Source organism: Salmo salar, chromosome 09 (assembly GCF_965601325.2).
Source record: "Salmo salar chromosome 09, fSalSal1, whole genome shotgun sequence".
NCBI lineage: Eukaryota > Metazoa > Chordata > Actinopteri > Salmoniformes > Salmonidae > Salmo > Salmo salar.
The window spans coordinates 110,739,038-110,761,526 of NC_138299.1; the positions used below are offsets into that span (position 1 = coordinate 110,739,038).

At 46.7% G+C, this 22,489-nt stretch overlaps 1 protein-coding gene across 1 annotated transcript in view; it reads left to right on the forward strand.

The window, feature by feature from the left end:
* LOC106612319 (neurite extension and migration factor) overlaps window positions 1-22,001 on the forward strand; it is a 111,972-nt gene extending 89,971 nt beyond the window's left edge. The window contains exon 2 of the mRNA XM_014213365.3: window positions 17,157-22,001. Within this exon, the coding sequence (XP_014068840.3) occupies window positions 17,560-21,903 (4,344 nt within the window). The 5' untranslated portion in view covers window positions 17,157-17,559 and the 3' untranslated portion in view covers window positions 21,904-22,001. The remainder of the gene's footprint in view (window positions 1-17,156) is intronic.
* Window positions 22,002-22,489: the final 488 nt, after the last annotated feature.

The window sequence follows — 22,489 nt, forward strand, 5'->3', positions numbered from 1 at the left end:
GTTGCAACGATCATGAGAACGCTGAGGAAACAGCCCAGAACTACACGGGAGGATCTTGTCAATGATCTCAAGGCAGCTGGGACCATAGTCACCAAGAAAATAATTGGTAACACACTACGCCATGAAGGACTGAAATCCTGCAGCGCCCGCAAGGTCCCCCTGCTCAAGAAAGCACATATACAGGCCCGTCTGAAGTTTGCCAATGAACATCTGAATGATTCAGAGGACAACTGGGTGAAAGTGTTGTGGTCAGATGAGACCAAAATGTAGCTCTTTGGCATCAACTCAACTCGCCGTGTTTGGAGGACAAGGAATGCTGCCTATGACCCCAAGAACACCATCCCCACCGTCAAACATGGAGGTGGAAACATTATGCTTTGGGGGTGTTTTTCTGCTAAGGGGACAGGACAACCTCACCGCATCAAAGGGACGATGGACGGGGCCATGTACCATCAAATCTTGGGTGAGAACCTCCTTCCCTCAGCCAGGGCATTGAAAATGGGTTGTGGATGGGTATTCCAGCATGACAATGACCCAAAACACACGGCCAAGGCAACAAAGGAGTGGCTCAAGAAGTGTGGCCTAGCCAGTCTCCAGACCTTAATCCCATAGAAAATCTGTGGAGGGAGCTGAAGGTTCGAGTTGCCAAACGTCAGCCTCGAAACCTTAATGACTTGGAGAAGATCTGCAAAGAGGAGTGGGACAAAATCCCTCCAGAGATGTGTGCAAACCTGGTGGCCAACTACAAGAAACGTCTGACCTCTGTGGTTGCCAACAAGGATTTTGCCACCAAGTACTAAGTCATGTTTTGCAGAGGGGTCAAATACTTATTTCCCTCATTAAAATGCAAATCAATTTATAACATTTTTGACATGCGTTTTTCTGGATTTTTTTGTTGTTATTCTTTCTCTCACTGTTCAAATAAACCTACCGTTAAAATTATAGACTGATAATTTCTTTGTAAGTGGGCAAACGTACAAAATCAGCAGGGGATCAAATACTTTTTTCCCTCACTGTACATGGCTTCATGCTACATGGCTTCATGCTACATGGCTTCATGCATTAGTCTGCCATGTGTTCAGTAGAGTAAAGATACTAGCTAGGTCACATACAGCAACATACTGTAGGTATATCCAGGCATTATCACATCCGGCTGTGATTGGGAGTCCCATAGGGCGGTGTACAATTGGCCCAATGTCGTCCGGGTTTGGCCGTCGTTGTAAATAAGAATTTGTTTTTAACTGATTTGCCTAGTTAAATAAAGGTTACATTAAAAAAATACAAATATCAGACAGTCACATACTGTACGTGTATCAGCCAGTTACATACTGTCAGTATATCAGACAGTCACAGTTACATACTGTAGGTATATCAGACAGTCACAGTCACATACTGTAGGTATATTTATTTTACCTTTATTTAACTAGGCAAGTCAGTTAAGAACAAATTCTTATTTACAATGACAGCCTAGGAACAGTGGGTTAACTGCCTTGTTCAGGGGCAGAACAACATATTTTTACCTTGTCAGCTCGGGGATTTGATCTTGCAACCTTTCGGTTACTTGTCCAATGCTCTAACCACTAGGCTACCTGCTAGGCTACCTGCCAATCTACATATTACATTTACATTTACGTCATTTAGCAGACGCTCTTATCCAGAGCGACTTACAAATTGACATACATACAGTATGTAACTGTGACTGTCTGATATACCTACAGCATGTAACTGTGACTGTCTGATATACCTACAGCATGTAACTGTGACTGTCTGATATACCTACAGTATGTAACTGTGACTGTCTGATATACTTACAGTATGTGACTGTGACTGTCTGATACACCTACAGCATGTAACTGTGACTGTCTGATATACTTACAGTATGTAACTGACTGTCTGATATACCTACAGTATGTAACTGTGACTGTCTGATATACCTACAGTATGTGACTGTGACTGTCTGATATACCTACAGTATGTAACTGTGACTGTCTGATATACCTACAGTTTGTGACTGTGACTGTCTGATATACCTATAGTATGTAACTGTGACTTTCTGATATACCTACAGTATGTAACTGTGACTGTCTGCTATACCTACAGTTTGTAACTGTCTGATATACCTACAGTATGTAACTGTCTGATATACCTACACTATGCCATCCACCCTCTACTCAGTGTACTGCCATCAACTCTCTGCTCAGTGTACTGCCATCAACGCTCTGCTCAGTGTACTGCACTCAACTCTGCTCAGTGTACTGCCATCCACCCTCTACGCAGTGTACTGCCATCAACTATGCTCAGTGTACTGCCATCAACTCTGCTCAGTGTACTGCCATCAACTCTGCTCAGTGTACTGCCATCCACCCTCTACTCAGTGTATTGCCATCCATCCTCTACTCAGTGTACTGCCATCCATCCTCTACTCAGTGTACTGCCACCCATCCTCTACTCAGTGTACTGCCATCAACTCTCTACTCAGTGTACTGCCATCCATCCTCTACTCAGTGTACTGCTATCAACGCTCTACTCAGTGTACTGCCATCAACTCTACTCAGTGTACTGCCATCCATCCTCTACTCAGTGTACTGCCATCAACTCTACTCAGTGTACTGCCATCAACTCTACTCAGTGTACTGCCATCCACCCTCTACTCAGCATACTGCCATCAACCCTCTACTCAGTGTACTGCCATCAACCCTTTACTCAGTGTACTGCCATCCACCCTCTACTCAGCATACTGCCATCCATCCTTTACTCAGTGCACTGAAACCACAATAACAATACCATATCATACAATACAAAACCCCTGTGGAATGGAAAAGTGAAAGGGATTGTTTCCTCTTTGTGTCACAGATGGTGGCAGATCCTTTGTAATGCTAATATAATATCATACTGAGACTGTGTGGCTTCAGAACTGGAACGAAGCTGCAGTTCCTAAACATCTGCAGCCCGGCTCTGTGTACTAACCAGCCTGTCAGCCAGCCAGTCAGCCAGCCAGACAGCCCTTCAGCTAGCCAGTCAGTCAGTCAGCCATTCAGCCAGCCATTCAGTCAGTCAGCCAGTAAGCCAGTCAGTCAGCCAACTAGTCAGCCAACCAGTCAGTTAGCCCTTCAGCTAGCCAGTCATTCAGTCAGCATTTCAGCCAGTCATTCAGTCAGCCTGTCAGCCTGCAAGCCAGTCAGTTAGCATTTCAGCTAGCCAGTCAGTCAGTCAGTCATTCAGCCAGCCATTCAGTCAGTCAGTCAGTCAGCCAACTAGTCAGCCAACCAGTCAGCCAGTAATTATTTAACCGTTCAGAGTGAAAGCGAACTTCTTCTGGCAGCGCTGAAAGGGTTTCTGGGTAGTCAAGACTGCGGCGAATCGTAATGCTCCGCTTGGCCTCCTGGGATTTGTCTGACCTTGACTTCCATGGATTCTGCACAGCGCCAGGCTGTGTGTGTGTGTGTGTGTGTGTGTGTGTGTGTGTGTGTGTGTGTGTGTGTGTGTGTGTGTGTGTGTGTGTGTGTGTGTGTGTGTGTGTGTGTGTGTGTGTGTGTGTGTCTTCTGTGGTTAATGAACTCCCTGTCAGTGAGGTGGCCACATAGCCAGTGTTGTTGATTATGGTTAAACGCTGTACCCAGAGAGATTAAACAGAAGATAGTATGTTATGACTGATAGAGATATGGATAATTAGAAGAACCAGGTTGTTATGAACACTGATTAAAAGCAACAGGTGATCCAATCCAACCCTAATTCATATTCGAAGCCAAACTGTGGTTGATGTTACATGGTCAGTTTACTAGGCTTGGGCGATATACCATTTATACAATACAGCGGGATATTTCGAAATACTGACGGTATGATTTTCAAGACTGTTTTTAAAAATCGGGTGATGCGGGGTGTGTACTATGCCACTGCTTATAACTATAAGTTGAGCATAACTATAAGTTATATTAGTAAACTCTAACTATAATAAATATGTATAACTATAAGTTATATTAGTATACTGTAACTATAATAAATATAACTAAGTTATATTAGTATACTGTAACTATAATAAATATGTATAACTATAAGTTATATTAGTATACTGTAACTATAATAAATATGTATAACTATAAGTTATATTAGTATACTGTAACTATAATAAATATGTATAACTATAACTTATATTAGTATACTGTAACTATAATAAATATGTATAACTATAACTTATATTAGTATACTGTAACTATAATAAATATAACTAAGTTATATTAGTATACTGTAACTATAATAAATATAACTGTATGTTCAGGATATCTACAGGAGATCTAAGATAAATAAATGATATCCAGCTCAGGACTCCAGCTGGTTTGCTAACTTGCTAGCTAAGTGGCAAAGTTTGGACACACCTACTCATTCAAGGGTTTTTCATTTAATTTTACTATTTTCTACTTTGTAGAATAATAGTGAAGACATCAAAACTATGAAATAACACATATGGAATCATATAGTAACCAAAAAAGTGTTAAACATATTTTAGATTCTTCAAAGTAGCCACCCTTTGCCTTGATGACAGCTTTGCACACTCTTGGCATTCTCTCAACCAGCTTCACCTGGAATGCTTTTCCTACAGTCTTGAAGGAGTTCCCACATATGCTGAACACTTGTTGGCTGCTTTTCCTTCATTCTGCGGTAAATCTCATCCCAAAACATTTTAATTGGGTTGAGGTTGGGTGATTGTGGAGGCCAGGTCATCTAACGCAGCACTCCATCACTCTCCTCCTTGGTCAAATAGCCCTTACACAGCCTGGAGGTATGTTGAGTCATCGTCCTGTTGAAAAACAAATGATAGTCCCACTAAGCGCAAACCAGATGGGATGGCGTATTGCTGCAGAATGCTGTGGTAGCCATGCTGGTTAAGTGTGTCTTGAATTCTAAATAGATCACTGACATTGTCACCAGCACAACACCATCACACCTCCTCCACCATGCTTCACAGTTGGAACAACACATGCGGAGATCATCCTTTCACCTACTAGGCGTCTCAAAAAGACACGGCGGTTGGAACCGAAAACCTCAAATTTGGACTCATCAGACCAAAGGACAGATTTCCACGTCTAATGTCCATTGCTCGTGTTTCTTGGCCCAAGCAAGTCTCTTATTATTATTGGTGTCCTTTAGTAGTGTTTTTTTTTGCAACAATTCAACCATGAAGGCCTGATTTCACACAGTCTCCTCTGAACAGTTGATGTTGAGATGTGTCTGTTACTTGAACTCCTTGAAGCATTTATTGGGCTGCAATTTCTGAGGTGCAGTTAACTCTAATGAATGTATCCTCTGCAGCAGAGGTAATTCTTAATTCTAGGTCTTCCTTTCCTGTGGCGGTCCTCATGATTGCCAGTTTCATCACAGCGCTTGATGGTTTTTGCGACTATACTTGAAGAAACTTTCAAAGTTCTTGTAATGTTTCACTGACCTTAATTTCTTAAAGTAATGATGGACTGTCGTTTCTCTTTGCTTATTTGAGCTGTTCTTGCCATAATATAGAGTTGGTCTTTTACCAAAAAGGGCTATCTTCTGTATACCTGTAACGGTCGTCGTACGTAGTGGACCAAGGCGCAGCGGGTCGAGTGCTCATAGTGACTTTTATAGAACACAAACAAGAGAAGAGAAGAGATTTGCGCGCGCACGCACGCACGCACACACACACACACACACACACACACACACACACACACACACACACACACACACACACACACACACACACACACACACACACACACACACACACACACACACACACACACACACACACACACACACACACCACACACACACACACACACACACACACACACACACACACACACACACACACACACACACAGCTATGCAAACAACAACTTCCCACCAAGGGACAGGTGAAACAGGGCTACCTAAGTATGACTCTCAATCAGCAACAACGATGTACAGCTGTTCCTGATTGAGAGCCATACCAGGCCAACACAAAGAAAAACACAAAATAGAAAATTATAGAAATACAAAACAAGAACATTACCCAAAAACCCTGGAACACATAAATCAAACACCCCTCGTACATAAATACATATCCCATCAACCTCTTACATCTAGACGTTCCGCTAGCGGAACACCTGCTCCAATATCCAATGATAGGCGTGGCGAATTACAAATTCCTCAAAAATACAAAAACTTCAATTTTTCAAACATATGACTATTTCACAGCATTTTAAAGACAAGACTCTCCTTTATCTAACCACACTGTCCGATTTCAAAAAGGCTTTACAGCGAAAGCAAAACATTAGATTATGTCAGCAGAGTACCAAGCCAGAAATAATCAGACACCCATTTTTCAAGCTAGCATATAATGTCACAAAAACCCAGAAGACAGCTAAATGCAGCACTAACCTTTGATCTTCATCAGATGACACACCTAGGACATTATGTTATACAATACATGCATGTTTTGTTCAATCAAGTTCATATTTATATCAAAAAACAGCTTTTTACATTAGCATGTGACGTTCAGAACTAGCATACCCCCCGCAAACTTCCGGGGAATTTGCTAACAATTTACTAAATTACTCACGATAAACGTTCACAAAAAGCATAACAATTATTTAAAAAATTATAGATACAGAACTCCTCTATGCACTCGATATATCCGATTTTAAAATAGCTTTTTGGTGAAAGCACATTTTGCAATATTCTAAGTACATAGCCCAGCCATCACGGGCTAGCTATTTAGACACCCGGCAAGTTTAGCCTTCACCAAAATCAGATTTACTATTATAAAAGTTTGATTACCTTTTGTTGTCTTCGTCAGAATGCACTCCCAGGACTGCTACTTCAATAACAAATGTTGGTTTGGTCCAAAATAATCCATCGTTATATCCGAATAGCGGCGTTTTGTTTGTGCATCCCAGACACTATCCGAATGGTAAAGAAGGGTCGTGCGCATGGCGCAATTCGTGACAAAACATTTCTAAATATTCCATTACCGTACTTCGAAGCATGTCAACCGCTGTTTAAAATCAATTTTTATGCAATTTATCTCGTAAAAAAGCGATAATATTCCGACCGGGAATGTCCATTTAGCTAAACAGAGGAAAGAAAACAAACCTTTCGGTCGACGCGGGCACGAGCCTGAGTCTCACAGTACTGTAACCAGCCACTACCCAAACGCGCTACTTTGTTTCAGCCAGAGCCTGCAAAGCCACAAAAATCACAAAGACGGGGGCGGCCAGGTCACGCGCCTAAGCCCACAGTCCCTTGATCGGCCACTTGAGAAAGGCGATAATGTGTTTCAGCCTGGGGCTGGGATGACGACATTCAGGTTTTTCCCGGGCTCTGAGCGCCCATGGAAGACGTAGGAAGTGTCACGTTAGAGCAGAGATCCTTTGTAAAAGATAGAAATGGCAAAGAAGTTCAAGAAATGGTCAGACAGGCCACTTCCTGTAAAGGAATCTCTCAGGTTTTGACCTGCCATTTGAGTTATGTTATACACACAGACACCATTCAAACAGTTTTAGAAACTTTGGAGTGTTTTCTATCCAAAGCCAATAATTATATGCATATTCTAGTTACTGGGCAGGAGTAGTAACCAGATTAAATCGGGTACGTTTTTTATCCAGCCCGTGAAAATACTGCCCCCTAGCCATAACAGGTTAAACCCCGAACCACATAAAACAAATATACCCTGCCACGTCCTGACCAAACTACAATAACCAATAACCCCTTATACTGGTCAGGACGTGACAATACCCCCCCTACCTTGTCACAACTGATTGGCTCAAATGCATTAAGGAAATATATTCCACAAATCAACTTTTAACAAGGCACACCTGTTAATTGAAATGCATTCCAAGGGATTACCTCATGAAGCTGGTTTTTGGAATGCCAAGAGTGTACAAAGCTGTCATCAATGCAAAGGGTGGCTACTTTGAAGAATCTCAAATATAAAATATATTTTGATTTGTTTAACACTTTTTTGGTTACTACATGATTCCAAATGTGTCATTTCATAGTTTTGATGTCTTCACTATTATTCTACAATGTAGATAATAGTAGAAAAATGAAGAAAAACCTTGAATGAGTAGGTGTGTCGAAAATTTTGACTGGTACTGTATTTTTTTTTAACACTTTTTTTTATAGCGCCCGTTGTGTGCACATTAGGTAATACCATATACTCCGATACGGTACAGAAACGGTATGACAGTATGTACATCTGGATACAACCCAGCCTTACTGTTTACTCTCCTTATACATGAAATAGTGTGTACTGTTTCTAACCAGAATACAACAAGTTGATATGACTTGATACGTCACATTCTCTCCAGCCAATCAGGCTCCCTTCTTCTATAGACTGAGTGATGTTGTTTGCCCTCCTCCCTGATAGAGCTACAAATCAAGACAGTGAGGAGAAGAGAAGATGAGGATCATCTATCTGAGAGAATGAGGGGGAAAAAAGGGGAGGGAGGGAGAGAGAGGCATTGGATTAGGGGGTTATTTCCCAAGAGAAGGATATGAGAGAGACAGATTGAGGTTGGATTAGGGGGTCATTTCCCTAGGGGAGGATATGAGAGAGACAGATTGAGGCTGGATTAGGGGGTTACTTCCCTAGAGGAGGATATGAGAGAGACAGATTGAGGCTGGATTAGGGGGTTATTTCCCTAGAGGAGGATATGAGAGAGACAGATTGAGGCTGGATTAGGGGGTTATTTCCCTAGAGGAGGACATGAGAGACAGATTGAGGCTGGATTAGTGGGTTATTTCCCAAGAGGAGGATATGAGAGAGACAGATTGAAGCTGGATTAGGGGGTTATTTCCCTAGAGGAGGACACGAGAGAGACAGATTGAGGCTGGATTAGGGGGTTATTTCCCTAGAGGGGGATATGAGAGAGACATAGGGGCTGGATTAGGGGGTTATTTCCCTAGAGGAGGATATGAGAGAGACAGATTGAGGCTGGATTAGGTGGTTATTTCCCGAGAGGAGGATATGAGAGAGACAGATTGATTTGTTTTCTTTTTTTATTATAACCTTTATTTAACGAGGCAAATCAGTTAAGAACAAATTCTTATTTACAATGACGGCCTACCCCGGCCAAACCATAACCCGGATAACGCTGGGCCAATTGTGCGCCGCCCTATTGGACTCCCAATCACGGCCGGTTGTGATACAGCCTGGAATCAAACCAGGGTCTGTAGTGACGCCTCTAGCAATGAGATACAGTTCATTAGAACGCTGTGCCACTCGGGATCCCAGATAGAGATTGGGGCTGGATTAGGGGGTTATTTCCCTAGAGGAGGATATGAGAGAGACAGATTGAGGCTGGATTAGGGGATTATTTCCCTAGAGGGGGATATGAGAGAGACAGATTGAGGCTGGATTAGGGGTTTATTTCCCTAGAGGAGGATATGAGAGAGACAGATTGAGGCTGGATTAGGGGGTTATTTCCCTAGAGGGGGATTGAGAGAGACAGAGGGGCTGGATTAGGGGGTTATTTCCCTAGAGGAGGATATGAGAGAGACAGATTGAGGCTGGATTAGGTGGTTATTTCCCGAGAGGAGGATATGAGAGAGACAGATTGAGGCTGGATTAGGGGATTATTTCCCTAGAGGAGGATATGAGAGAGACAGATTGGGGCTGGATTAGGGGGTTATTTCCCTAGAGGGGGATATGAGAAAGACATTGGGGCTGGATTAGGGGGTTATTTCCTTAGAGGAGGATATGAGAGAGACAGATTGGGGCTGGATTAGGGGGGTATTTCCCTAGGGGATATGAGAAAGACAGATAGGGGCTGGATTAGGGGGTTATTTCCCGAGGGGGTATGAGAGAGACAGATTGGGGCTGGATTAGGGGGTTATTTCCCTAGGGGATATGAGAGAGACAGATAGGGAGAGAGACAGATTGGGGCTGGATTATGGGGTTATTTCCCTAGGGGATATGAGAGAGACAGACAGGGGCTGGATTAAATGGGTTATTTCCCTAGGGGATATGAGAGAGACAGATAGGGGCTGGATTAGGGGGTTATTTCCCTAGAGGAGGTTATGAGAGAGACAGATTGGGGCTGGATTAGGGGGTTATTTCCCTAGGGGATATGAGAGAGACAGATAGGGAGAGAGACAGATTGGGGCTGGATTATGGGATTATTTCCCTAGGGGATATGAGAGAGACTGATAGGGGCTGGATTAAATGGGTTATTTCCCTAGGGGATATGAGAGAGACAGATAGGGGCTGGATTAGTGGGTTATTTCCCTAGAGGAGGATATGAGAGTGAGTGTCAGACAGCAGCTCTGTCTCTGTTTTACTCAATGAGCTCCGGTCTGGACGTAATGTAATGTCTCTCCTCCTCCTCCTCCTCCTCCCCTCTCCTCCTTCTCTCCTCTCCTTTTCTCCTCGTCTCCTCCACTCCTCTCCTTTCCTCCTCTCTTCCTCGCTCCTCTCTTCTCCAGGTTGGATCCAGGATGTTGTGAGGGTCTCGTAAAGTCACATCCTGGATGTTTTTAGGGTCTAGTAAAGTCACATCCTGGATGTTTTGAGGGTCTAGTAAAGTCACATCCTGGATGTTTTGAGGGTCTAGTAAAGTCACATCCTGGATGTTGTGAGGGTCTAGTAAAGTCACATCCTGGATGTTTTGAGGGTCTAGTAAAGTCACATCCTGGATATTGTGAGGGTCTAGTAAAGTCACATCCTGGATGTTTTGAGGGTCTAGTAAAGTCACATCCTGGATGTTTTGAGGGTCTAGTAAAGTCACATCCTGGATGTTGTGAGGGTCTAGTAAAGTCACATCCTGGATGTTGTGAGGGTCTAGTAAAGTCACATCCTGGATGTTTTGAGGGTCTAGTAAAGTCACATCCTGGATGTTTTGAGGGTCTAGTAAAGTCACATCCTGGATATTGTGAGGGTCTAGTAAAGTCACATCCTGGATGTTTTGAGGGTCTAGTAAAGTCACATCCTGGATGTTTTGAGGGTCTAGTAAAGTCAAGTCCAGGATGTTGTGAGGGTCTAGTAAAGTCACATCCTGGATGTATCAACCAGACCAGCTAATCAACCACTGATAGACATCAATGGATCAACCAGACCAGCTAATCAACCACTAATACAATTCAATGTATCAACCAGACCATGATAGACATCAATGGATCAACCAGACCAGCTAATCAACCACTAATACAATTCAATGTATTAACCAGACCAGCTAATCAACCACTGATAGACATCACTGGATCAACCAGACCAGCTAATCAACCACTAATATGATTTAATAGATCAACCAGACCAGCTAATCAACCACTAATACAATTCAATGTATTAACCAGACCAGCTAATCAACCACTAATACAATTCAATGGATCAACCAGACCAGCTAATCAACCACTGATACACATCAATTGATCAACCATGCCAGCTAATCAGCCACTGAGCGCTGATACACATGCAAGTTGAGAAGTTGGAAATTCTGCTTATCACTCACGCTCCAGCGCTCCACGTCCTTTCCAACCACTCCGCTAAAACCCACTGCTCGCTCACAGGGGGAAAAAAACACCTCTCCAAATTCAGGAAGTTAAAGCTTGGGTCTTCCAAAGGGACAGTGACTCTAAGCATACTTCCAAAGTTGTGGCAAAATGGCTTAAGGACAACAAAGTCAAGGTATTGGAGTGGCAATCACAAAGCCCTGACCTCAATTTCATAGAAAATTTGCGGGCAGAACTGAAAAAGTGTGTGCGAGCAGAGGCCTACAAACCTGACTCAGTTACACCAGCTCTGTCAGGAGGAATGGGCTGAAATTAACCCAATTTATTGTGGGAAGGTTGTGGAAGGCTACCCGACATGTTTGACCCAAGTTAAACAATTTAAAGACAATGCTACCAAATACTAATTGTATTTTAAACTTCTGACCAACTGGGAATGTGATGAAAGAAATAAAAGCTTAAATAAATCCTTCTCTCTACTATTATTCTAACATTTCACGTACTTAAAATAAAGTGGTGATCCTAACTGACCTAAAACAAGTAATTTTTACTAGGATTAAATGTCAGGATTTGTGAAAAACTGAGTTTAAATGTATTTGGCTAAGGTGTATGTAAACTTCCGACTTTAACTGTATGTGACTATCTGGACCAACCATTTGGTTTTGAAGTATTGAAACCAAACCATATGATTTGAATGAAAAGTATTTTTATAAACATGAAAAGGTGAATGTAAGAGGTTCTCATCATTTCAAATAGGCTACATGTCATGTTAAACACCATATAAACACTCTGAATAGGATACATGTCATATTAAACAGCATATAAACACTCTGAATAGGATACATGTCATATTAAACACCATATAAACACTCTGAATAGGTCAGGAGCCAGACAGGGGGCCTAAGAAGGAACTAAAATGAATTATTTAGGCTATATTGTTTCAATCAATGAAGCCCTTTTTACAGGAGGGGTCAGGAGACACTGTGGCCCCGTCCGACGATACACCCGGACAGGGCCAAACAGGCAGGATATAACCCCACCCACTTTGCCAAAGCACAGCCCCCACACCACTAGAGGGATCTCAACAGACCACCAACTTACTACCCTGAGACAAGGCTGAGTATAACCCCCACACCACTAGAGGGATATCTACAGACCACCAACTTACTACCCTGAGACAAGGCTGAGTACAGCCCACGAAGATCTCCTCCATCGCACAGGCCCAAGTGGGCGCAAAACCGAACAGGAAGATTACGTTAGTGATTCAACCCACTCAAGTGATGCACCCCTCCTAGGGACGGCATGGAAGAACACCAGTAAGCCAGTGACTCGGCCCCCGTAATAGGGTTAGAGGCAGAGAATCCCAGTGGAGAGAGGAGTGCCAGCCAGAGACAGCAAAGGCAGTTTGTTGCTCCAGCGCCTTGCCGTTCAACTTCATACCCCTGGGACAGACTACACTCAATCATAGGACCTACTGAAGAAATTAGTCTTCAGTAAAGACTTAAAGGTCGAGACTGAGTCTGCGTCTCTCACATGGGTAGGCAAACCATTCCATAAAAATGGAGCTCTACAGGAGAAAGCCCTGCCTCCAGCTGTTTGCTTAGAAATTCTAGGGACAATTAGGAGGCCTGCGTCTTCTGACCGTAGCGTACGTGTAGGTATGTACGGCAGGACCAAATTGGAAAGATAGGTACAGGGGAAAAAGCATTTGATCCCCTGCTGATTTTGTACGTTTGCCCACTTACAAAGAAATTATCAGTCTATAATTTTAATGGTAGGTTTATTTGAACAGTGAGAGAAAGAATAACAACCAAAAAATCCAGAAAAACGCATGTCAAAAATGTTATAAATTGATTTGCATTTTAATGAGGGAAATAAGTATTTGACCCCTCTGCAAAACATGACTTAGTACTTGGTGGCAAAATCCTTGTTGGCAATCACAGAGGTCAGACATTTCTTGTAGTTGGCCACCAGGTTTGCACACATCTCAGGAGGGATTCAAATTATAGACTGATCATTTCTTTGTCAGTGGGCAAACCTACAAAATCAGCAGGGGATCAAATACTTTTTTCCCTCACTGTAGGAAAAGCCCATGTAATGCTTTGTAGGTTAACAGTAAAACCTTGAAATCAGTCCTAGCCTTAACAGGAAGCCAGTGTAGAGAGGCAAGCACTGGAGTAATATGATAAATGTTTTTGTTCTAGTCAAGATTCTAGCAGCCGTGTTTAGCATTAACTTCTGAAGTTTGTTTGCCAAAAAGTTGGAAGCACAGAATCATCTAGAATGTCATTGTATGCTGTAGCGTTAAGATGTCCCTTTCCCTGGAACTAAGGATCCTAGCCCTGAACCATGAAAAATGGCCCCAGACCATTATTCCTCATCCACCAAACTTTACACTTGGTTCTATGCATTCGGGCCGGTAGCGTTCTTCGGACTGCCATCACTTCAGAGAAAGCGTTTCCACTGCTCCAGAGTCCAATGGCGGTGAGCTTTACACCACTCCAGCTGACGCTTGGCATTGCGCATGGTGATTTTAGGCTTGTGTGCAGCTGTTCGACCATGGAAACCCTTTTCATGAAGCTCCCGACAAGCAGTTCTTGTGCTGACGCTGCCACCAGAGGCAGTTTGGATCTCAGCATTGAGTGTTGCAACCGAGGACAGACAATTTTTACGCGCTATGCGCTTCAGCACTTAGCGGTCCCGTTCTGTGAGCTTCTGTGGCCTACCACTTTGCGGCTGAGCCGCTGTTGCTCCTAGACGTTTCCACTTCACAATAACATCCCTTACAGTTGACAAACTGACATGTTGGAAAGGTGGCATCCTGTGACGGTACCACATTGAAAATTACTGAGATCTTCAGTAAGGGCATTCTACTGCCAATGTTTGTCTATAGAGATGAATGACTGTGTGTTCGATTTTTATACACTTGTCAGCCACGGGTGTGGCTAAAATAGCCAAATCCACTAATTTGAAGGAGTGTCCACATACTTTTGGTGATGTAGTGTAGATTGAGTAGTATCTTGCAGTACGTAGGTTACACTGACACACACCCCACACACATACACACACCACACACACACACACACATACACACCACACACCACACACACACACACACACACACACACACACACACACACTCTGTGATTATTGTCAACTGAAAGTCTGAAAGTGACATCAAAGCATTCCTCAGGACTGGAACTATCACTCAGTGACACACTAATCACATTACAGTTACACTCCCAATATAAACTTAAGCACTGCTAACAAACACACACACCACACACACACACAACACCAATAAAGTACACAAAGAGTAGCACAGAGAGAGAGAAAGAGATCACCATGGAAACGGAAAGCCACTATTCTATTTTTAGCCTCATTTAGTTCCTCTCATGGTTGTTAACCTATAGGAACCTTACAGGAAACAGAACACATTGGTTATGGTAATTAGCTGTTCCCTCCTCCTCCTATAGGAACCTTACAGGAAACAGAACACATTGGTTATGGTAATTAGCTGTTCCCTCCTCCTCCTATAGGAACCTTACAGGAAACAGAACACATTGGTTATGGTAATTAGCTGTTCCCTCCTCCTCCTATAGTAACCTTACAGGAAACAGAACACATTAGTTATGGTAATTAGCTGTTCCCTCCTCCTCCTATAGGAACCTTACAGGAAGCAGAACACATTGGTTATGGTAATGAGCTGTTCCCTCCTCCTCCTATAGGAACCTTACAGGAAACAGAACACATTGGTTATGGTAATTAGCTGTTCCCTCCTCCTCCTATTGGAACCTTACAGGAAACAGAACACATTGGTTATGGTAATTTGCTGTTCCCTCCTCCTCCTATAGGAACCTTACAGGAAACAGAACACATTGGTTTATGGTAATTAACTGTTCGCTTTTTCTCCAATGGGAACATTACAGAAGACAAAACACATTGGTTATGGTAATTAGCTGTTCGCTTTTTCTCCAATGGGAACATTACAGAAGACAAAACACACATCTCATCTCTTCCTGACTCAATGTCCTCTCATCTCCTTCTGATGCAATGTCCTCTTAACTAATTTCCTGACAATGTCCTCTCATCTCATCTTCTCATGACTCAATGTCCTCTCCTCTCATCTCATCTTCTCCTGACTGAATATCCTCTCGTCTCATCTCCTCCTGACTAAATGTCCTCTCACCTCCTCCTTACTCAATGTCCTTTCATCTCATCTCTTCCTGACTCAATGTCCTGTTATCTTATCCTGACTCAATTTCCATTAATCTCATCTCTTCCTGACTCAATGTCCTCTCATCTCATCTCCTCCTGACTCAATGTCCTCTCATCTCCTCCTGACTCAATGTCCTCTCATCTCATCTCCTCCTGACTCAATGTCCTCTCATCTCATCTCCCCCTGACTCAATGTTCTCTCATCGCATCTCCTCCTGACTCAATGTCCTCTCATCTCATCTCCTCATGACTCAATGTCTTCTCATCTCCTCCTGACTCATTATCCTCTCACCTCCTCCTGACTCATTGTCCTCTCATCTCCTCCTAACTCATTATCCTCTCGTCTCCTCCTGACTCATTATCCTCTCGTCTCCTCCTGACTCATTATCCTCTCATCTCCTCCTGACTCATTATCCTCTCATCTCCTCCTGACTCATTATCCTCTCACCTCATCTCCTGCTGACTAAATGTCCTTTCATTTCATTCCCTCCTAACTCAATGGCCCATTAAGCATGTCTAGAGATATCCCTTATTGGGACAGTGGTCACCGTCTTCTGTTTTGTGGGATGTGAGGCCACATGAATGCTCTTTCCCATGAGACGCGTCTTGAACGTTAATATCTTAAATTCTCAAAACACGCTAACCACGTTTTGGCTAAGACCTATTTGACATTAAGGGGATGGTCTCTTGGAAACATTCCTTGCACATCACAGGAACATTCCTATCTTAAGGTTATTTAATGACCTAATGCATTCTTTAAAGTAGTGGGAACATGTGTTGTTAGCTGGGTGATGATTGCAGATGTAACTGTGATGGTTGAGTCAAACAGGCTGGCATGATGATGAATATTGTTACCTGAGAGCTGAAGACTGATGTTGTCACCCTGTTGTTTTCTGTTCTGTCTGAATCTGTCTGAAGACTGATGTTGTCTCTGTTGTTTTCTGTTCTGTCTGAATCTGTCTAAAGGCTGATGTTGTCTCTCTGTTCTGTCTGAATCTATCTGAAGACTGATGTTGTCTCCCTGTTGTTTTTGTTCTGTCTAAATCTGTCCGAAGACTGATGTTGTCTCTCTGTTCTGTCTGAATCTGTCTGAAGACTGATGTCTCTCTGTTGTTTTCTGTTCTGTCTGAAGACTGATGTTGTTTCCCTGTTGTTTCTGTTCTGTCTGAATCTGTCTGAAGACTGATGTTGTCTTCTGTTCTGTCTGAATCTGTCTGAAGAGTGATGTCTCTCTGTTTTTTTCTGTTGTGTCTGAAGACTGATGTTGTCTCTCTGTTGTTTCTGTTCTGTCTGAAGACTGATGTTGTCTCTCTGTTGTTTTCTGTTCTGTCTGAATCTGTCTGAAGACTGATGATGTCTCTCTGTTCTGTCTGAATCTATCTGAAGACTGATGTTGTCTCTCTGTTGTTTCCTGTTCTGTCAGAATGTGTCCTTCTGGTTACTGATTCTGAGACTGTTGTTTCTGTTCTGTCCCCCAGGAGTGTTGTGTCAGCAGAGAGGAGACCTGAGGCTGTGTGGTGGAGCCATCCATGTTGCCGTTCTCCCTTTATCTCTACCTCCATCCTATTCTCCTCCCCTCTTCCTCCTCTTCCTCCACCTGCTGCAGAGATTGGCCCAGCTCCCAGTCTCTCCTCACAGCTCCCTCTCCCCTCCCCCCCTGCAGTCGTGCATTTCTGAGTCCCTGCCCTTGCCCCTGCCTCCCCCTGCCCTGCCTCCCACCTGCCCTGCCTCCCCCCTGCCCCTGCCAGAACCCTGTCTGAACCCTGCTCTTGCCTCCCCCTGCCTGACCCCTGACTGCCCCCTGCCTGTGCCTCACCCCTGCCTGAACCCTGCTTTTGTCTGCCCCTGCCTGACCCCTGCCTCACCCCCCCCCCCCCCACCATGATGGAGTTGGGGGATGTGTCCTATCTGACAGAGGAGTGTCTTCTACAGGCCACGCCCACCTGCCTTGGGTGCTTCATCGAGACCCGGGACCCTGCCCCTATCCATGACCCCACTCCTATCCATGACCCCGGCCCCACGACTCCCGACCTTGACCGCGAGGTGGGGCTGGTAAGCCACCAGGACTTGGAGGCCACTTCCTGCCCTATCTCTGACATCAGCAGCATCAATATGCCATGTCTGAGCCAGGCTGGAGAGGTCATGAAGGTCCTCGAGGAGCCGCTCCTGTCAGACCAGCTTCTCAGCTTCTCCATGACCAAAACCTGCCACGCCACCGCCCTCGCTACCGCTAACGACAAGACAGGAGACAACAGAGAGAAGAGAGAGGCAGAGGATCCCACGACCAAGAATCTGTATGAGGGCCTCCTATTGGACAAAGTGAATGTGGAGGAAATGCTGCTATTGGACAAGGTCCCCGGGGAGGAAGTGTTGCTATTGGACAAAGTGAACGGGGAGGAGGTGCTGCTATTGGACAAGGTCCCCGGGGAGGAAGTGTTGCTATTGGACAAAGTGAACGGGGAGGGGGTGCTGCTATTGGACAAGGTCCCCGGGGAGGAAGTGTTGCTATTGGACAAGGTGAACAGAGAGGAGGTCCTCTTATTGGACAAAGTGAAAGTGGAGGAGGTGCTGCTATCGGACAAGGTCAGCAGTGAGGAGGTCCTTCTGGCCAATGCGGGTCAGGACTGGGGTTACTTCGAGTCGTTTATCAGTGAGTCCAAGATGGAGCTGTTGGACCTGTGTTCTAAGACCGACCTGTCAGTCAACCTGTTCTCCGAGGACGACGTTGACAACCTGTTTGACGACGACGACGAGGACTCAGCTCTGAGCAGCGACATGTGTTCTCTAAAGATCCGCTACGAATCCTTCCAGGACAACATGAGAGAGAAGACCAACGTTCTGCAGGAGGACACACAGTTTAACTTCTTCCCCTCTGTCCTGGTCAACTGTGCCAAGAGGGAGGATGGAGGAGGAGGAAGGGGGAGGAGGACAAGGGAGGAGGGTAAAGCTGAGGAGCTGAGCCTAGTGGTGGGGGAGGAGGGTGGGAAGGTGGGGGATGAGGGGGGAGGTGTTAGCCCCCTAGTGGGGTCTCAGGGGTCCCAGGGTTCACCCCTCTCCTCCCCCTCCTCTGTCAACTACCTGCTGGAGTTCAGAAACCCTGCCGAGGAGTACGCGGAGTACAGCGACGACTCCTCCTGCACCTTCTCGGACACCCTGCAGGAGTCGCAGCAGGAGGCGCAGCCGGGCCAGAGGAGGGGAGGAGGAGGAGGAGGAAGTGTGCCCCAGGCTTCCAGGAGACTCCTCAGCCCCTCTAATCCTCTGAACTACGGCCTGCGCTCCAAAAGGAAGGTCCGCTACAGTGACGACTACCTATACGAAGTCGACTCCATCGGCAGCCACGAGAAGACCGAGAGAATCGCCATGGAGAAGAGAGAGAAGGTTCCGGCGGGACAGAGGGAGGAGGATGTGGACTGGTGCCCCAAGAAGAGATGGAAATTCTCCCAGAATGAGCCGCCAGTCATCATCAAGTACATAATCATCAACCGCTTCAAAGGGCAGAGACACATGTCTGTGAATCTGGGCAGGCTGGACCCTGCCGGGGACGCTGCCGTGAGCCTGGACGCCGCCGCGGAGAGCCACTACTCCTCTCTGTCTCCACTGAAAGACTTCTGGCAGGAGAGGAGGAGGGAGGAGCAGCTGCGGCTGGCGTCCAGAGATAAACAGCATCTGAACAGGCGCCGTCACCGCCAACGCCCTTTTAGTTCCATGCACCCCAAACGGAAATACAAGATAGCCAACAGGCTGTGTGTCCAGAGGATCCCCCAGACAGACGAGGGATCAGCAGCAGCACAGGACTTGGGTTCTACCCCCTCTGTCTCTGATCAGGCTGTTACTACAGAGGAGGGGGGAGGGGGAAGAGCAACGTTAGAACCACAGAACATCACACACACCGGAACAGCCAAGAGGAGCCGCACCCAGGAGAGAGAGGAGAGGGATGGGAGGAGGATGGGAGGAGGGAAAACAGGGAGGATAAGAAAATTCAAGAGCCAAGCCAGGCTGAGCAGTAACAAGACAATGAAAGAGGGAGGAGCAGGTAGAAGAGCGGAGGGGGGGAGCGTGATGAATGGAGCGGCGGATGCCTGTACTGCTGCTGATGCTGGGGTGTTAACCAACCAGGAGCCTGCTGGCAGCATAAGAGTGGCAGACATCAGCTCTAACACACCCAGTCCCACTTTCTCCTCCCTGGATCCCACCAACCAGCAGACATTCCCCTTCACCTCCTCCTCCTGCGTCTCCTCCTCTTGCTCCTCTGACCAAGCTGTACCTTCTGGGGAGAGGGAGGAAGGGGTGTCAGTGATCCCAGGGGGGTACCTGCAGACCCTACTAGATGCCTCAGACTCCTCCAGAGGGGCAGGTATCACCTACTACCCCCAGCAGCCTCCCAGCCAGCACTATCCCCTGGGTCTCTCTCTAGAGGAGAAACAGACCCCCAGCCAGCACTATCCCCTGGGTCTCTCTCTAGAGGAGAAACAGACCCCCAGGCAGAACTATCCCCTGGGTCTCTCTCTAGAGGAGAAACAGTTTGCCTCCCTGCAGCTAGTCCAGAGCTGTGTCCTCTCCCCTCCCTCCGAGCCAGAGCTCCAACAATCCCACCAAAACTGTCCCAGCTTCCCCCCCTCCATGTGGAACCACCAGCCCCATCTCTGCCCCAGCTACCCCCACAGCCAGGGGGGCTTCGGCCCCAACACCACTCTCCTCTCCAGCGGGTTCCTGCCCTTGTCGGACGGCCTGCCTGGGTCTCGGTCAGGGTCTGGGTCGGACTACAGCCAGCAGGGATCAGAGACTGACAGACTGCTGTACGAGAAGAGTTACCTTGTAGAGGATGACGGGATGGGGCTGCAGCCAGGGTCGGGGGTGGAGCTACAGGAGCTGCAGGTGTGTCAGTCAGTTGTCGGTCTGGGGCAGGTGCAGTACCAGAGAGGCTCTCTCTGTTCAGACCATGGATGTCTAATCAGCTATGACTCTGTGGGCTCCTTGTCTGCCTGCTCCTCCAATTATAGCTCTCAGAGCCTCCAGTCCTGCAGCTGTAGGGAACAGCGTGAGGTAGGAGGGGAGACGGAGGAGAGGAGAGACAGCTACCTGCAGCACTGCAGCCCCACGGTGTTGTTCCAAGAGAGCCTGGAGAACATGGGTCACCCCATCACCCCCCTCAGAGAGTCCTCAGACCTCCTCGACATCTCCAACTTCACACCCGACAAGTTCAGACACTCCTCCCTGTCCGAGCTGTCGCCCCCGGAGACCCCCAACCTCTCCCCCCAGGTGACGGTGTGGGAGATGAGGACAGGAGGCAAAGCCCCGGAGTACCAGGATCATGTGACAGGATGTGACATCAGCAGGGAGGCGAAGTGGAACTGTGACATCATGCAGCAGGCGGAGCAACACGGGGTGGAGGGGCGGCAGTTCCAGATTCACCCCTCATTCAACGGAGAGGGGGAGGAGCAGGGGGGAAAGAACACCCGCTCTAAGAGGAAAGCAGGTTATAAACAGGCTACAGCAGGGGGACAGCAGGGGCCTAAGAAAGGCCGGGCCCCCAGAGCATCCAAGACAGAGAAGGTGAAGATGCCTAGACAGAGCCGCTCCTCTACGAAGATCAAAGCCATGCTGGAGGGGATGGCTGCCAAGGGCCAGGCGCAGGCAGGGGGGAACCTTCAGCCCCACAGCCACGGTAGCACTGGGGACTGGTCTGGTAGCAGCACCGGGCCTAGGGGCTGGTCGGAAGGGAACACCAGCCTGGGGGAAGGGGAGGAGCAGCACGAGTTTGAGGAGCCATCTAACATCCTCTCCAACATTGTGTCCGGCATGGCGGAGGTCCAGAGGTTCATGATGGAGTCCATGGAGCCTCTGTGGGACCCGCTGGAGGGCGGCCTGACGCCTGACGCCAACAGCCTCAACATGAAGACCCTCCACATCCTCCAGGGGAGGGGGGGCAAGAAGGGAGCAGGCTCCGTGGGGGTCGGACGGGGCAGGAAGGCCAAGTGCAAGGTGGGAAAGAACCAGGCAAAGTTTAACACCTCCCACCCCATCTTCCCCCAGCTCGCTCTGGGCTGCAACATGTTCGACAAACCCATCTCTATTAGCCCAGGCCCCGCGCACAAAAAACTGTATCGTCACAAGACCAGTGCCAAGTTCCCAAACATGGAGACTGTGAAGGGCAAGCGAGGGGGAGCGGAGAGGAACCCAAACAAGGACTTGGCTCTCATGGCCTCTTTTGAGAAACTGAGGTAATATTTTGTTATCTGCTGCTGTTGCCCTACCACCCCCACTCCCAACCCCCCTCCTCCTCATCCTCCCAACCCCCTCACTACCTGCTCAGCCCCCCTTCCTCCTTCTACCCCCCTCTCTCCCTCCACTACCTGCTCAGCCCCCCTTCCTCCTCCCACCCCCCTATCTCCCTCCACTACCTGCTCAGTCCCCCTTCCTCCTCCCACCCCCTCTCTTCCTCCACTACCTGCTCAGACCCCCTTCCTCCTCCCATCCCCCTATCTCCCTCCACTACCTGCTCAGCCCCCCTTCCTCCTCCCAACCCCTCTCTCCCTCCACTACCTGCTCAGCCCCCCTTCCTCCTCCCACCCCCCTGTCTCCCTCCACTACCTGCTCAGACCCCCCTCCCCCCCACTACCTGCTCAGTGCCCCCCTCTTCCCCCCAGCACCACTGATGCTGCAATGCTAGAGCTGCATGATGACTACATTACCCAGACTCCCCCACTTCCTTTTGCATGAGAAACACTCTTGTAGTTCTTCTTTACAAACTACGTGTTGAGTGATTGTGTCCAGCTTTATTGAGATTTGAAACAAACTACCATGGCTGTTT